We start from the raw sequence: 18,253 nt of genomic DNA, 5'->3' as shown, positions 1-18,253 counted from the left end.
GACCGAGCGGCTTTTTATCGCCTCGTCCCGGGGGCAGCACCGTGAACAGCGCCCCCTGCCGGTCAGCTCAGGAAACACAGCCCGTCCATCAGAAGACAGAAATGAGTGAGAAACAATTTACTATTTACTACTTCTTATAACTTCTACCAAAGTATGTTAAAAAATTAATACCATAATTTAAAAACTACAGAGTGCCAAAGTAGTCCTGCAGAAAGCCCATATGACATGACACAAGCAGCAGTTTTTTGTTGTGGAAGCTGCTTGAGGTTTAACTAGTTTGAACTACTTGGTAGCTTTATTACACTTTATTATATCAGACATCATTATGAGATTGTGTTATTTGCATTCCCAGTGTAGGTTCATTAATGAAATACTTAAATCGTCCATTTAGACAACAAATGGGCACATTTTAAGGTAGTGCTAGTTAGCTTAGCTTAACACAGAAACAGAGCACAGCTAGCCTGGCTTTGCTTGAAAGTAACGAAATCTGCCAACCAGCAACAACATGTTATGTTTTTGTTCAATGTATTCAAATACAGGTCAATTGTTTGGTACATAACACCAATGGGACCAGACCATAGCACTCATGTGAGTTTTTGCCTGAATTAAGCAAATGAGCCTCAATGAACTGGGCTAACTGTTTTGCAGTTTTATGCTAAGCTAGGCTAACTGTCCAGTGGTTGTAGCTTAGTATTTACACCTATGAGTTTCATGGATTGGCAAGAAAGTAAATAAACTGCCTGTAGAACAATTTTTCTGTTGTTGTGTATTTAAACAATACACAAGTCATAACTTTTGTGTGCGTCCAGTTTACCCCAGTGTAAAATAATATCTCCCACTAGACTAGAGCTGGAACAGCACAGTGGATGGATGGACCGGGCCTTTGATGTCCAGAGGGCAACAGCATGAAAGAGAGAGAAGGTGAGTGGGTTGTCTGGAATAGAGGTGGGTGGGTGTCATCTGAGGCTTGTGTGAAAACAGCTGGACTCAAATAGACTGAACAAGCCACTGGACAGAGAGGAACACAGACAAACTATTAGTTTATAGAATTAGTGGATGAAAAAGGATTAAAAGTCGGCGTGGTGAACCGTTTCTAGGACCGGATGAGGAATGGCAGAGGACAGATCTTGGTTCTTTAAATCACGTGTGATGACAACAACATGCAGGCATCTTTTTGTAAAGATGAAGAGTTAAACCTGTTCTTTGGCCATTTTTATTTTTTGCCACATTTTTTTCTGTAAAATGAAAAACCTCCACTCGGACATGTGACACGTGAAGATGTAAGGAAGATATCTTTTCTAACATAAATGTAGGAAGTTTTGATCAACTCTTGATCACTCTGACTTTGGACTGTCTTAGATTAGTATTACTAGAGTATTTGTGAAGCAACTCCCAAAATATTAGGATGGATAAAAGCCTTCAGGGGAAAGTTGGAGTTTCACGACCTTCTTCCACTCTTCGACCGCCTTCGCTGTTTCGCAGCATAGGATTGTCTGGGCTCTCGGCCAGCATGCCCCCACATCGACGACTCCGCTCTATATTCTGCAGGTCTAGGGCTGTGCTGCCTGCAAACTCGCGTAACATCGAAACTTCAGACATACCTGCTTTTACAGACATATTGACCGGCGGCAGCCATGCTCGCACAATTACATGCCCACTCGGTTGCAGTGATGCACTTTCAGAGGAGATTCGGCCCAGCACCATGTTGAATGTACTTGAGCCTGAAGTGGACTCAGATCTACACAGAAGAGCTGTGTTCAGATCAGGGGATTTTGCAGATACATGGTCACTAGTGTCAGCAAATCCTCAGGCCCAGAGTGGGCAGCAAAACAGACATTTGTTTTCTCACCTCTGTCCAACTCCAAGAGCCAGTGTCAGAAACACAGGCAGACAGGGCAGATTGGTGACTCCTACTCAGACATCAGAGGATCCTGTGATCAAAGAAAAGCAGCAGCAAAAGAGGAAGAGGAGCTACAAAGCGGACTGTACAGGGAGACAGAAATATGTAGTGCCATCACTCACTGAGGAAGAAGAGGATGCCAGGCTCTGTGAATGGTTACACAGTCTGGGCATTGCAGATGGCAACGTGAAGAACAACATCACCACCAACAACAACCAGCGACGACTATTTGTATCCAGATGCAGGGGCGTCATGAGCCACAGAGAGCCAGACACAGCGGCAAGCCACAGGAGAGACAGACGCCCCCATTTCCTACCTCCCATCTGTCAGACGGACTCCCTCCTGCATGTGCCCCTGCTGCTCCCTGAAAACTCACCCCCGCCCACACCCCGCACCTACCCAGACGCCCCCATCCATTCCCTACCTGTATGGCCACTGCAGACACTCTCATCGAGGAGGAAGTGAGAGGCAGTTGTTCAGTCAAAGAGGGGCGACCACTGACTTCCTCACGTCTTACAGCTCTGGTTGTAAACCGATGAACGTTTCTGTTTTATATCTTATTGTGTTTTCTGACTCTCAGACATTTACACTGTTTAAAAACAAATTGGATGCTAAACATAGGTGTCGATTTTTCTTAAACATTAATTAATTGCCATCTTCATTATTTCCTTTTCCATGTTTTTTAATTAGATTAACCAAAGGGACACAATAACATGGTCTATTTGTTTCTCAGCAGCAAACTTATCTCCATGATGATGTGAAGAAGTTAGTTAAAAGGACTGGGTAAATGGGTTGTAGCTATAGATAGCTAGGTTATGAATAACCTAACCCAACCTGACTGAACTTAACTTAACTTAAGTTAACCTAGCCTAGCCTAACTTAACTTAAAGCAGAAGTAAGCGATCCGGTCGTTTTGGCTTCTTGTCAGCCGATGGAGTTAGCAGTCCCCGCCCTCATCCCTACGTCACCACATTCATGCGCATCCCTTGGCTGCACACACAGAGAGGACCGCCCCTTCATGCCGTTCTCTCTCCTCATTGGATAAAGGTTGTAGGATACAAGGAAAGTTTTCTCCTCGGATTACAGCAGAGCAGAGTGACTGGCAGACCCGTGTTTCAGACCAAACACTCTATGTAAGTGATGGCATCATGGCTGTCGGAAGAACTATTTAAGACTTATATTAACACAAACATTCCGCTTACTTCTGCTTTAACTTAACTTAACACAACTCAACTCAACACGTTAGAAATAGTTATGTAAAAATTACTAAAAGAAGGCTAATGGATTAACAGCTGAAAATGTAAACTATCTTAAAGATAACAGATAAAAGGCTAAAGGTTATCAACATATGGCTAACCATGTGGCTAAAAAAAACTGTTGAAATTGTTAGCTAGCTTAAAGGTAGCAGATAAATAGTTGAAGTCAACTCAGACTTGCTGACAGATTGTATACAAGAGGTGGTATTGGTGTTACAGCTGCTAACCTGACCAACTCAGTCTGAACAAACAAACATGTTAACAATATTCACTTTTACATAGAGTCAAATAACATCCAGTTTAAGATATCTGCCTATGAACACATATGTGAAATGTTTGGTGGTGTCAATGAAGGGGTACTTGTATTCTGATTTGTTTATGGCGGGTTTGGAAATACTGTTCCAGTGTTGTTTGTGATATTGCTTCCTGCACTATTTATTATTATTATGGTGCTTGAAATTACCTAAATTATTTCAGTGTTGAGAGAGATGTTTATTTCAGGGTCTTGGTTTGTTTGTCCTTACCTGTTTTTTCATGTCGTGTGCTCAGTTTTCCAGTAGAGGGCGATGTGCAATGAACAGACAGGAGAGGAGGGGTAGTGGAGGGTGGTGGTGGGGTGTTTATTAGACTGTGGCCGTTGGGGCCCGAACAGAGCTGTGCTCTGTGTCCCTGCTGAGGTGGGATCTGTGTGTCAGGACCAGAACACACGAGCCTCAGTCCTTCTTACCGCTCGCCTCACATACCCATTCCTGCACATGTTTACCCTCAAACGCAGCCCAAACTGTTTGTGAGTGAGGCTCTTTTTTCAAGGCAGCTCGCCCCCCAGCCCTCTTTCCACCAAATAAACATTGCACCGGAAATTGCAGGGATATCTGGGATTTTTGAGGGTCCCGGTGGAAAGGAGGAGAGCGGTAGAACAAGGGTGCTCTCTGTGACACCTCGGAGGTGAAGGGAGGGCGAAGACGCAAGGAGGGAGAGGGGATCCAGAAGGAAGGGCGTGACCTTGCCTTGGGTGGTTGGTGGGCACCAACAGTAAGATACATATTCACTGATGAACAGGTACAGGTGACCCAGTTTCCTTTGACCCCATCAGCGGCGCTCAGGGTGCGTGCTAAGGCTGACCCCTCTCGTCACCGAAGGCGCTGACCCGGGCTAAAGGTCAAGAGGAAGTGATACTCTGTGACGCAGAGCAAACTGTACTGCGTGCCTGCTGACAGATAACGACTCCTTGGGATGGTTGTAACCGCTGCACCTGATCGCCCTCCTCTCGCGGCTCTTTATTCCCGATCCAAACGAGTTTCCTGGCTGCACAAGCCCGCAGTCGGGAATACAACAGCCATTGATGAAGCTGAGGTTTCATAACAGCCCTTGACAAAGCACGCATGAATGGCAGGGTGTGTGTTCTTTGCGTACACAGAACGCTCCCTCCCGCCTTTGTGTGAGAGATTTTTGTCCCAACTCACTCCCCATAAACCCAGATGTCTTTATTTGTTAATAACAGCCTGGTGGCATACCCAGTGGAAAAGCACACAGTATAAAGCTTGTTGTTGCACAGATTGTGCCAAGAGGATGATTACAGTAGATGACCTTGTAGTTATTTCAATTAGTGTGAAACTGTATCCTCAGTCATCTTTGAATCTGGTCTGTCATCCTTTTTTTTTTTTTTTTTTAAATGTTGTGACGCTCTTTCTGTCTACGTTTACCATGGGCCTGTAATTGGCAGATTCTGTCTGCCTGTTCCCTTGTGTGCACCACGTCTTGATTATAGTCAGTCAGACCAAATGCTGTATATATATATATATATGTATATATATGGAATTGTACAAATAGAAGTTTAAATGACTGCCTTTCTCGTTTTTTATTGAAGGTTTGAGCGTCTTAAAACACAGAGCTGTGCACTGTGAACGATACGATGAATATGCAGCCACACGTCCTGGTAAGTGTGATAGGAATGTGTTTGAGGGATGTAGACATGTGTATGGGATGGGACACCTGACATCTGTATGAGTGTGTGTGTGTGTGGATGCGTGTGTGTGCGTACCCTCCCTGTCTCCTTTTCCCAGCTCTGCTCTTATACCGATCTATGTTTCAGTGTTTGGGAAGTCAACAGTAGAGTTCCTGTTCTTGGTTTAAAAATAACTTTAGGACTAAAATTCCTTGCCCCCCTCCTCTCATCCTTTCTTACTGGCGCTCTCCTAACCTCTCTCTTAGCTTGTTTTTCTTTCCCCTTTCTTCTGTTTTGGAACAGGCTGTGCACTCGAGTCTTTTTCTCAGTCACCCTGTCTGTCTTTGTCCTTACTGCACACACACATACGTACATACAAAAACACAACATAACAAATTTAATAACACCTACAACTTTACCTTGCTTCACTGTTTTTTTTCACATGTAATGTAATGTTGCAACAATCCAGTGCAGTCCCCCTTTATCAGGCAAAGAAAAACAGAGATGAGTGTTGATATTGGTGATGAAAGACACCAGGAAGAAAAAACAAAACAATACTATAGTCTAAACATGCAGGCAGCTGCGCTACTTAGCGTGTAGGTCACGGCTGTGGCATCGCCCCTGGTGTGAAGCAGGTGTAATGCTCATCATGCTCACCATCTTAGTGTAGTATGTTAGCATGCTGACATTTGATCACTAGCATTAAACACAGAGTACAGCAGCGGCTGATGAGACTGTCATTAGTGTAGCTGGTATGTTGTTATAGGAATTGGACAATAACAAATATTTTGGCTTGATGATTGCAGAGCACTGTGACCTAAACTACAGTCAAAATGTCGTACAAGAAGTCTATTATAAAAAAAAACCCACACAGTTCAAAGTTAATTATTGTTCTCTGCTGTTTTTATATAATTTTGCTTTTTGGGAGCAAAATTATGGGAGATTAGTTAAAAACATTTACATCCCGAGGTCATCAATTCATCAGAGGACACTTTAAAAGACAGTTAGGGGCAAACTTTGGAGGAACCTTTTGCCAGTGATTAGGCAAACTCTTCTAAAGCTCATGTACAATAAACATTTAATGCACGTGTCTGAAATGTTTGGAGTTAGGACCAATGAGCAAGCACCCAGACCTGCAGGATTTTGTTTGAGGACATGTTTAATTATATTAAGGAAAAAAACAAATAAAGTATAATAAACTATGTCCATCTTTCAGAAAAGTCAAACTGTTCTAAAAATGACATTACCTTGGCCTTTTTTCAGCCCTTAGTGGTTTTATTACAGTCCCTTACAAAGTGTTTATACAACACACACCTGTTCCTCTCCATCGAAAACAAGAGGTGAGGTCAACAGGTCAACAGAGGAGGATTCGGGCTGTTATTTTGCTTTGATTTAATAAAATGTTCAGCAAAAGATATTAAAAATGATATGTTGGAATTCAACATGCAACTTTTATTTCATCAAAAGACATCAATCTACAATAGTATAGGTTATTTTTTCTTGTGTTCAGCAGACAAAGAGTAGAGAGTGTTACCTGCATAACTATAACAGTATAACATAAAATTCTGACACCTTTGCAGACAGACTGGCTGAAAAAAAGTGACAAAGTCGTATTTTTGTGAGTGTTTACTTGTATCTTTGTGGGCTGTAGCGTACAAAGAGCTGACATACTGGCAGCAGGTGTGGCAGAAGCTCTGCTAAACAAACACCCCACACCTGTCTTCCTCTCCCCCCTCCCTTCCTCGTCCATTCCCCTTGTGTATAAACACACTCTCCTTCACACAGACACACAAAGCCCTCCTTACGGTAAAAACACCACTCTTCTGCTCGACTCGCAGTGTCGCGCTCTTTGTGGCAAAGAATCACTAATGAAAACTGAGCTGTGTTTGTTCCACTGACCTCACACTGCTATCCTGTTGTATCTGCTTCCTTCTTTTCTCACTGCCCTAATATTACCTTGGCTCCGTACATGTGTCTTACACCTCTCTCTCTGCCCCAGTCTTTTATTTCCACTGACTTGTTTTTGTAGGTTTGATCTGTTTCTCACCTGCCTTTGCTCGCCTCTTTTTGCTCCATTTCCCTCCTCTCCCTCCTCCTGCACTTCCAGCCATTCCTTTGACTTTTTAATAGTAGTGACAAGGAGGTTTTCCAGTGAACTCTTAAAGCAGACTTGTGTCACTTTAACCATTACAAGTTGACGTTCGCTGTCAGCTCAGAATGTAAAGGTCACCGCACAGGGTAAGTTCCCAAGTGGCAGTGTCTAGTGTATCCCTGCGAGCTAATGAATGCCTCTCCTTTGGTGTGTTGGAAATTGTGCATGTTTGTTTATTATGTCTAGGATGGAAGCCACCGAGACCAAAGTGGAAAAGACGCATTCTTTGATGAGCCAATGGAACTTCCAATATGAAAACAACAAAAACATATTTCTCCCTCTGTGTGTGTGTCGTCAGGGTGGTCACACACACTCGGGCTTCGGCAAATCCAGTGTTTTTTTTTCTCCCTCCACTTTCTCTGGCCGTGTTGGGCTTGTTTACATGGGCCTGTTACATCACCTCCGTGCACTGACAGAGAGAGATGGATTGTGTGGGAAGAGGATGGAGGTTTGGTAAATACATAATTTTGCTCTCTGTGTAGGCCTCTGTGTGTGTGCGTGTGTGTGTGAGGACGTACCGTACATGTGTATGTTGGCGTGTACGGTCTCTTCTGTGTTTATTAAGTGCTTGTGAAATGAGCTTCTGATATGCAAATGTGAGCATGCTCGCAACGGGGGGGTGTGCAGGTGTACACACAGTGGTAGAAAATAACTAACATATTTCCATTTTATGCTACATTATAAAACACTGACATATTGTATTTTTTTTTTTTTTTTTTTTTTACAATACAATACACACAGGGCTTTTGCTGCTACAGCCTTATTTAGTCTGATATAACCTTGAATTTTTCAGTTTGCAAACTTTATAACTCTTTTCTACTTGTGTTTCTGTTTTGCCTTTCTGCAGTTTGACATTCAACATTTTACTATCACTGGGACGGCTGTTAAACAGAAGTTACATAATCCCATTATAAATACATTTTGCTAGTAAAAACTTTGTCTCTTCCTCTTGAGTAATTTTGAAGGAAGAACTTTTACTCATAACTGACTGTTTGTTGTTTGTGATGCACTTTTACTTCACCTTTTGCTCAAATATTATATTGTTTTAATCTGCTATATACTAACAGACTAATATTACTTAATTAATCATATATTATATAATTCTGTAGTAGAAGACAGTATCAGATCGCTCTTACACACAGTATCCTACTATACTGAACTGACTGTGCTGCTACTCTGCACATCAGTATGGCACTTCATTTGACATACGTGTCGTGTGTACATATTTACATAATATGTAGGTTACATAATATTTACCTTTTACTTTCTCTATCTATACTCACATAATATTTACCTTTTACTTTCTCTATCTATACTCACATAATATTTACCTTTTACTTGCTCTATCTATACTCATTTCTGTCCCGTACTGCAGCAACCATTAATTATTTTCCTCAGGGGATCCATGCAGACTTATTCTTTCTTTACTTAGGTTAAGGATGTAAGTACATGTGAATGTGTATTTCTGTGCAGTACATGCCTACTGAGCACTCTACTCAAAATACAACCATTTGGTTAAGTGCAAAGGAGTGATTTATAGAGGATGAAGAGGATGCTATCTTCCTTGTTGGCACAAACGACTGCAGGCATTCCTCTACTTAATGATACATGTTGGAGAAACTCTAAAGGAAAACAACAATTTAACCACCCACAATCCATCTCACCGAATTTCAGCAAGCAGCCCACTGTATGTTTGTGTGTTTAATGTAACGTTTGAGTGTGCATATGTGGAATATGTATTTAACCCTCTCATATACAGTATGAATGTGCATCTGTGTGTGTGTGTGCGTGTGTATGTGTATGTTTTTAGCCACCGGCTCAGGTACCGAGATGGTTGGTTTCCTGTGTGCATGTCTGCACAGATGACAAGAAGATTATCCAGGCGGCTCTCACCTCCGCTCTCCTCTCTTCAATGAAAACCTTAAACTGAAAAATAAATTCTTGCATGTTTACATGTCGTTTGTGCGTGTGTGTGTGTGTGTGTGTGTGTGTGTGTGTGTGTGTGTGTGTGTGTGTGTGTGTGTGTGTGTGTGTGTGTGTGTGTGTGGAAAATGGTGCCCTGGGAACTTCTAAGTAGGTAAAAGGGATGTGGGGGCTAAAGACAGGATATGGAAGGAGGAAAAGAGGGTGATGAATTGCACGGGAGATTATGATAATCATTTTCAACACCACTATCACTCAATCATGTAGTTATAACCAACTCTGCTCTCCTTGTATATGTACTTTATCTGTCCAGCTCTTGTTTAAAATTATTTTTATAAAGTGGGGGAAGGAAATTCCTAGCTGTTTTCCATGGCTGCCCCAAGTATTAATGTAGCACAGACTAGCAGCTGAGTATATTTATTTTACTTTTCACAAAGCAGCAGCCGGACAGAGGTATGCGTGTGAAAAGAACTTTAAAGCATCAAAAATATTATTTTCGCTCAAACATAAATAAATAAACACCCAAAAGCCAGGTCCTCTTTGGAATGTAGTAATTCTGAATTTTTATGAATGAGTGCATTCATGCTTGGCCACGCCCCCATCCCGAACCTCAGCCATCCGTGTTGGAGCCCTAAGCCCCGCCCCTCTCCGTCGCTGTTGAGACACCTTGGCCGCGCGCCTGCGTCCTAATTGGTTAAGGGAGGTCTGGAGTGGGCGTGGCTGCCATAAAAAGCACGAGGCTGATATAAAAACATGGCTCAAACTTTGATCGATGGGAATTTACAAATGATGGAGGACATTTGAGGATCGTCGTGGAAGTCGGATTTAACCTTTGTGGACAAAAGCTATTGTTTCTGAGCCGGTGGTGGATTTATGTCTCTGTGATTTATAGTGCTTTTGTTTTTTTGAGGGTTTTTTTTTTTCTTTTTTTCTTTTCTTTAACATGGGGATACTGCTGTTATTTGCTGTCCTGCAAGTGGTGACAGTCGGCTGGGTAAGTGAATGGAGTTTACTCCGTGTCACTGTTGTTGCTGCACGTAAACACTGAGGAATAAAGACTCACGTGCCTGTACTGTGAGAGCAGCTCCGGCGGATTTGAGTCGCAGTCGTCTGGTTACATTTCCATAAAACCTAATCTTAGTGAGTAAAGCCTGTCAAAATAATGGTCAAAGTCATGAAACCCTACTCGCCGTCCCTGTCCTCACCGGTTATTTATAATGTCGCATCTATCCACCTTCTCCCTCCATGTGCGGAACCGCCTGCTGTCCAGAGCAGCTCTGTGATATCAGGATAATTTAAGATGAGAGAACTCAGGATCCTCACACTTCTCTATTCACAGAGGTGGAGGAAGTAGGCCTATTCATGTACTTTCTTTTAAGATGTAATACTGCAATATAAACAGGCGCTATCACACTATTATGATAATTAATAAAACATCAGTAACAAAAAAAGTTCTTCAAGTATAACAAGTAAAATATTCCACTGCAGAGAAATCATTTCATTATCTAATTTCTCATTAATAAATAGGCAATTTACTATTGTTATAGTCTCAACCATTGTAAATACTGATGGATTGTTTCTATATCTGTAACACTGCATCATTTTATGAGGTCATCTATTATTTTGCAATGTAATGGAATAAAAACAATTAAATCTGAAATGTGGTAGGGTAAAACAAATGAAAAGACCCTCAGATTTGTACCTCTGTTCAGTACCTCAGCGTAAATTTATTTACAGCGATTTCACCGCTGTTTATTTTTATCTCACCATCATAATTTTAGACATTTGTCAAATCTGAATAATCTGATAAATAATGGCAGCCACATGTCTGAAATGTGTGTTTTTGCAAAGGTCTTTGTGAGATGTTATTGGGCTTCTGTTGGTCCAGAATTACACCACACTTACTTAACAGTTGTATCAATGAAGATAAAAATACATTTAATGTCAATGTGAAAGCATTCTGCATTCTAGAGATGCCCACAGGGATAGTGTATCAGTGCCAGGTTATACATATGCAGAGCTAAAAATGGAAAGTTATTGTGTGATGTCATATCCAACCTTTATCCCCACTCACGACCCTCAACAGTCGGTGACACCACGGCTCTGAGACCTGGCCGGTGGGGGGCTTAGAGAGTGGACAGTCAGGAAGGGACCCCTGATCTGAGTATGGACAGTCAGACTGGCAGCTCCCTGTGATCTCAGTACCTGATGGGAGTGACTCTGATGTGTGTGTGTGTGGAGAGAGAGTGTGAGAAACAAAAGATGCAGGAGCAGGGAGGTGGGGAGTTTTCAGGTCAGAGAAGGTCCCTTTCATCCTGGCTCGCGCGGCGAATGCCAAGCGGAAGGCGACAGTGGGTTACAGATATCCCTGTGGGGCTCGGGACAGTGCTGGGTATTCAGCTAATGTTTAAGCCACACACACACTTTGAGGAATTTCTGTGATCTGTGTAACATGAGTCAAACTATTGTCCTGCCTGGTTCCAGTGTGACTCCTCCTCACAGAGGAACTTCACTGTCATGACGTTGTTGTGTTTTTTTTTTTCAAGGTTAATAACAGTGTGTCCTGTACCGTCCTCCTCCTGTAGGTGACCGCAGGCTGCCCGGCGGTCTGTGAGTGTCCGGCGGGGCCCCCGTCATGTCCCCCAGGGGTCAGCTCGGTCCCCGATGGCTGCGCCTGCTGCAAGGTGTGCGCCGCCCAGCTCAACCAGGACTGCCACGAAGGCCGTCCCTGCGACCACCACAAAGGCCTGGAGTGCAACTACGGCAACGATGTGGGCCGTACCCATGGCATTTGCAGGGGTAGGTAGCCTAATACAGCAGAGGTGGTGGGAGTCACAGACGAGGGAAGGTTAATGAGTTTCTGGGTGTAGATTGAGCACAGATTCTGGGGTCTAAGCTCAGGGTTGAGTGAGGGAATGTGTAACTTCAGGGTGGGGAATCTGGCTTCCGAGCCAAGCGGCTGGAGTTTCTCTTTGATAGGGGCTTGAGGTTTGAAGCCCGTGCCACGTTTCGAAAACAGAGCACCTTCATGAGCTGCGACTGAAACCCGGCCAAGTCCGGGATTTATATAAGTAGTTCAATGTGTACACAAACAGCCCAGTGAAATGCACAAACACATACACACAGTGGTATTTTTATATGTGTTTATTTGGGGGTGTTTCTATATAAAGGGGGGGTATCCGGGGTGTTGTATGGGGAGTTCCACTGGGGCAGCGCAGGGGAAGGACATTGTAAACAAGTCAAAATTCCTCCGGTCTAAGAATAGAGCTTGCTGCATAAATCTGGAGATAGTGTGTCTCTGCCTCCCTCCTCTTATCTACCTTGTGTTCTCATTAAAGATGTATTTACAGATGAGCCTCTTCCTGTGGGTTCTTTGTGTCTCTTAAAGGGATAGTTCAACATTATGGCAAATTGGCCCATTGCCATAATCCCTATAGTCATAGCAGTAGGTTTTCTACCTTTAATTGTCAGTGCAAGCTATTTTTAGAACAGCGGAGCAGAGCCGCGAGCTGCTCAGAGCTATGCTACAGAGGCTAATGGGATTTCTTGGTTTCCCTCATCAAACTCATCAAATACACAATCCAACAACTCCAAAACGCTCTCGTGGACAAGTTGTGAACTGCACATTCACCAGCTATGAGATAATAACGGAGCGTTACAAGACAGAGTTGTTTTCATGGCAAATGCAGAGACTGCTTGCCGAAAACCCGCCCCCAACGGGAACGCGCATCAGTGGTTTTGCATGAATTTACCTCGAAAACAACTCCTATAGGGATTATGGCAATGGGCCCAGTTGCCAAAATGTTGAACTATCCCTTTAAGTTTCCAAAGTTTTCCTTGGATCAACAATGTTTGATTCAGATGAAGCATTCTGACCATCCTGTCTGTCCTCCTCCCCCCCCCCAGCTAAGGCAGAGGGCCGCTCCTGCGAATACAACGGGCGGATTTATCAAAATGGCGAGAATTTCCGCGCCGGTTGCAAACACCAGTGCACCTGCATCGACGGAGCGGTGGGCTGCGTGCCCCTTTGCCCCAGCCACCTTCCCCTGGCTTCCCCTTCCTGTCCCGCCCCGCAGCTGGTCAAGGTGCCAGGCCAGTGCTGCCTCAGCATCGACTGCCACAAGGGGACCACCGTCATGCCCCCGGCCCACCGGCGGCCTCAGCCCCCGGCTTACCCGCCCTACCCCTTCATTCCCTACCCGGCCTACCCCTACCCCAAGCCTTATCCCAAACCTTTCCGGAAGCTGTACCCCTACAAGCCCAAGAAGGAGAAGGACACCATGGGCAACGAGCTGGTGGAGGTGGGGCGCAAGTGGGACAAGCCACGTGGAAACAAGCACCTGGCGGGTAAGGGAGGGTGCCGCCATGTCGCCTCAGAGCGCCGTCTGTTTCCTCTACGCAGTAAAGCATCATGTTTATGTTTTAACCATTTTAGCCTCTTGACGCACAAACGGCCTCACTGTGAGCCTCTCCCTCTGCATCTGTGTGTGTGTGTGTGTGTGTGTGTCAGCATTTATGTGAGGCTTGTTTTCCACTGGCTCCTTGCACACCAGAGGTGCTCTCTCTCTCTCTCTCTCTCTGCTCTCACACAGCACATACCTCTGTCACCCAGCTTTCCCCTCTCTGTAATCACCCTCTCTATGCGTCAGTGTTGCCTGTTCGGTGAATGAGGCTAGTGTGCGTTGCATCTCTCCTTCTCCCTCTCTCTCCTAGCGGCCCTTTTCCCCCCACTAGTTTTACTTCGACTGATGTCGCTGCTCTTTCTCTGACTCCACATTTTTGCATCCCTCTGTTGTTGTCCTCCCTCACACGTCCTTCCTCTTTCATCTCTGCCAGCCTGGAGGCAGGTGGGAGATCAGTGCGTGGTTCAGACTACTTCCTGGTCTCAGTGCTCTCGGAGCTGCGGGATGGGCGTGTCCTCTCGTGTTACCAATGACAATGCCCGCTGCAAGCTGACAAAGGAGACGCGCCTGTGCAACATCCGGCCCTGCAGCTCCATGTCCGTCCCCGTCAAGGTGAGGAATGTGTGTGATGCTTTTAAGATTCCTATTAAGAGACACATTAGTGAGTTTCCTCTAATGGGCCACAACTATGCCGCCCGGCCGCCATGCTAAATGGATTCAGGAAAGGATGTCTCTCAAGGGGTCAGATTGGTATTAATATCATGGCATGTATACAGCCCCCCAACCCTCCTCCATCCTTCAATCCCTCTGTAGCTGGAGTCTTTTCTGGTCCATTCTGTCTATTCGTGGGTCTGTTGCTGTGTGTCCAGATGAGGACGGGGCTGATTTAGACCTGGTTTCCCCTCTGCAGCTTCACCCGCTGTAAAGCGATGAGTTGAGAAGTTTGATACCACGTTCGTGTCGGTCTTAAATATCAACGTACAACCAGACATTTGGCAGTTGACATTTCTACATTTTACGTGTTTATGTGCCGAACCTGTCTTGGCTCAGAGCAGAAGCTTCTTGAGGCCTCTGGTCTCTGGTTGTTGCCTGCATCCAAGAAGTGGTCAAGTAGTCTGATTCGTCCCCCCACCAAACCATGTACAGATTTTTATTCTTTTGTTTTGTTTTTTTTCCTTCAAGAATGTCTGCAACACAAAAAGATGAATATTTCATTGTCTAATTCTTTCCAAGTTTTCATTTCAAACAGCTGAAAATCATTGCAGCTCAGCTTTGTAAATAACATGACGAAAAAGAAGAAGAAAATGTTTTCAGAGACAGAAGAGAAACTCTCCTGTGTTGTCTGTGGGGGTTTGGGTTCAGAGCTCCCCCGCACTGAACCTTGCAACACTGTGGCTGTCAGCAGCACTCGGTGGCTCTGCGCTGTGTGATTTAAAGAGCACTCAATTCGCCCACTCACATCTCACGCACAACACCCTTTAGGAACATTATGCGTCCTGCCACCAGCCACTCGGGAGGCTGATGGGTTGTTATGCACCTGTTTCACCGCGCTCTCCCGGTGTTTGCAGAGCTGCTGTGGGTGTTAATGTGCATCAGTGTCGATCCTTAGCTATCGCTGGCATGCTCCTCTCTCTGGCACTCATCTGTTGTTCTGACCTTTAGTTTGTTTTCCAGTCGCTGCGCTTAGCTGCATTAACTTTTGATTTTCATGTCTCAGAGTTGAATAATGAGTTATGTCATGTTGCTGTGGCGTGCGGCAGTTCTGATCCCGAGCTAATGGTGATGTGATCCTAAAAAGCTTTCAGTGGTAAACGGTGCCCAACCCGCTCCACATTTTTGTCGTCCGATAGCATCACAGCTGCGCCAAAGGAAAGATCTTCAGACATGCAACCACCATACTTCTAGAGATGACACATTGGTCCCGACTGAAACATCTTAACCACCAATGAATGGGCTGCCATGAAATCTTGTATTGACATCCATGGTTCTTAAATGAGTCTGACATTTGATGAGATGTCTTGACAGACATTGGATGGAGTGCCATCAGATTTAGAATAGATATTCATGTCTGTATGTATTGTACCTCGACTTTAAAGGGAGAGTTCAACATTTTGAGAAATTCGCCTATTGCCATAATCCCTATAGTCATAGCAGTAGGTTCATTACCTTTAATTGTCGGTGCATGTTGTTTTGAGATCTGTGGGGCAGAGACGTGAGCTGCTCAGTGAACACAGTGGAGGTGAATGGTACAGGTCCCCTGTCCCTCATCAAACTCATCAAATTCACACTCCAACAACTGCAAACCGCTCTCGTAGACAAGTTGTGACCTGCACATTCACCACGCTATGAAATAATAACGTAACATTAAGAGACAGAGTTGTTTTCGAGGCAAATGCATAGACAAACTACATCCCAGACACGGCTGCTGGGCGGAGTGATTTCAAAACTGCAAGTAGTTCAGAGTATTTGCAGCTCGCGACTCTGCCCTGCTGATCTCAAAACAACATGCACCGATAATTAAATGTAATGAACCTACTCCTATGACTATAGGGATGGTAATCGACAAATTTCCCAAAATGTTGAACTATCCCTTTAAATGGGGCTGACATTTGATGAGATGTCCTGACAAACATTGGATGGAGTGCCATCAGATTTGGCATATATATTCATGTCTGTATGTATCAGATACATCATGCCTTGACTTGAGTATGTTAGCAAACTGACGTTAGCATTTATCTCTGGTTTCTATTTCCCCCCCACAGAAAGGAAGGAAGTGCTCTCGTACCCACAAGGCCCCTGAGCCTCACCGTCTGTCCTACGCCGGCTGCAGGAGCACTCGTCTGTACAGGCCCAACTACTGCGGCGTGTGCAGGGACGGCCGCTGCTGCTCGCCCCGCCGCACGCGCACCGCCAGCGTGGCTTTCGCCTGCCCCGACGGCGAGCGCTTCAACAGATCCGTGATGTTCATCCAGTCCTGCAAGTGCAGCGACGAGTGCAACCATCTCAATGAGGCCGCCATGCCCCCGCAGCGATGGCTCTACGGAGACACACATAAGTTCATCGACTAGTGGCACCACCCCCTCCCCTCCCAACCTACATTCCTTCTTAAAAACAGACTTTAACTCCCCCCCCCCCCCCCCCCCATAGAATAGATTAGCTGTCCTTAGTGTATCTTTGAGTAGACCCAAGAAAGGTGCACGCGTCAAAACATCTTTTCTGGAAAATGATTTGGGGAGGAATGGGGAGCAGAATGAATCGGTTGGGCGCATCCTCAACTTGGAAACAGCAAAGTGACCCAGCCCTGCTTTAGTGTAGATACAAAGTAGATCCGTTCTACTTCAGACTTTGACTAAATCTTTGTGGAAACATGGACGCAGCCAGCTGCCGTGTTCCTACCATGTTGCTGCCGTGCACCAAAGGTCCTCTGAACTTTCAGACTTTTGCTGGGGACAATGGAGCGACAGCCGACACGTACAAATGTTGACGGTGTGGATTCACATCTCAGACACTCAGAAACAGCTTGAGATGAGCTGGTCTGTCAGGCTGGTGCTTTGGAGCCAAATATGAAACCAGCTGTGTGACGATAAACCAAATGAAGACTCGCAGAGAAGACTGGGACAGAAAGAGATGGAGGAGCATCTCGGATGTTCTGACAGAAGCGTGGCTTGAGTGTTTATATGGTATTTATTCTTTGGTATTTATTGTTGGGACAGACACAGCGGCCTGCCACCAGGGAAGGCGGTGCTGCTATGTTTGGAGCATCAGTGTGGCTGAACGGGGGATCTGAGAGGGACAAAACAGCTGAGAGCTGTCACCCAGGAGAGGGAGAGGGGGACTCCCACAGATCCGGGGCTTGACCCCCGGGGGTTGCGTCAGAGGTCGCGGTGGTCAGAGAGCCGTATCTAATGATGGATGATGAAGGCTACAGGAGGAGAGGTGGTATGTACTGGAAAAAGACAGAGTTGAACCTGATGGGTCAAGGCTTTGCACGCATTAGTGGGGAATATGTCAAAGGTTGTTTACACAGCTGGACTCATCCCCTGCCTTGCCTCCACAAGAAACTGAGACATTTAGCAAGCACCAGAAGAACAAGGCTGGGATTCTGGCGTCAAGAAGTCGACCGCCTAATTCTGCGCAAATTACAATCTTGACTCTGAGGGGCAAGTGGGAGAAAATCAGCCACTCTCTGGTTTTGCTATAAAAATAAAAACTGAAAACTGCGTGTACTGAAGTAAACATGTAATTTGTGACCGGCGGGCGGAACCGCTCTGGTGCCCGATCTGGCCTGTAATAGAGCAAACAAGCCGCCTCGCTGAAACGAAACAATAACTCATGCGTCCTCGTGTTTAAGTTGTGTCTATTTCTGAGAAACACTGTTAAAAGGGCGGACGTCACTGTCGGAGCTCCACGGCCAATGGAGAAGGACGGGGGCCTGAGCCGCCAGACGTCAACAAGAGCCTGTTTCCAAGGACACATGTAGACACAAACGAAGGGGAGGAATTCTGTATTATTCTCTGCTTTATTTGACCGAGAGACCCTTTCTAATGACTGAAGAACCCAAGCATCCTCCTTTACTGGTAGTTGGGTTAAAGTTCACGCACCTTACAACAGCCTCAGTTCACAACCTGGCCCTGTAGACTCTTTACTCCTCTGAGAATGCAGAGGGATTTAGAT

The 18,253-nt window shown here is 45.0% G+C and overlaps 1 protein-coding gene across 1 annotated transcript; it reads left to right on the top strand.

The window, feature by feature from the left end:
• Positions 1–9,968: 9,968 nt before the first annotated feature.
• LOC310989685 (CCN family member 1) lies at positions 9,969–16,647 on the top strand (the record flags this gene model as incomplete). The annotated part of the gene is made up of 5 exons (XM_083976827.1): positions 9,969–10,170; positions 11,762–11,975; positions 13,083–13,523; positions 14,013–14,191; positions 16,342–16,647. The coding sequence occupies exons 1-5, from the start codon at positions 10,120–10,122 to the stop codon at positions 16,645–16,647; spliced, it is 1,191 nt and encodes a 396-aa protein (XP_083832953.1). The 5' UTR covers positions 9,969–10,119.
• Between the last annotated feature and the right edge of the window lie 1,606 nt (positions 16,648–18,253).

This window comes from Trachurus trachurus (assembly GCF_905171665.1).
Source record: "Trachurus trachurus genome assembly, chromosome: 8".
In the NCBI taxonomy this organism is placed as follows: domain Eukaryota; kingdom Metazoa; phylum Chordata; class Actinopteri; order Carangiformes; family Carangidae; genus Trachurus; species Trachurus trachurus.
Note: the sequence above shows the minus strand (reverse complement) of the source record. Positions and strands in the feature narration are given on the sequence as shown.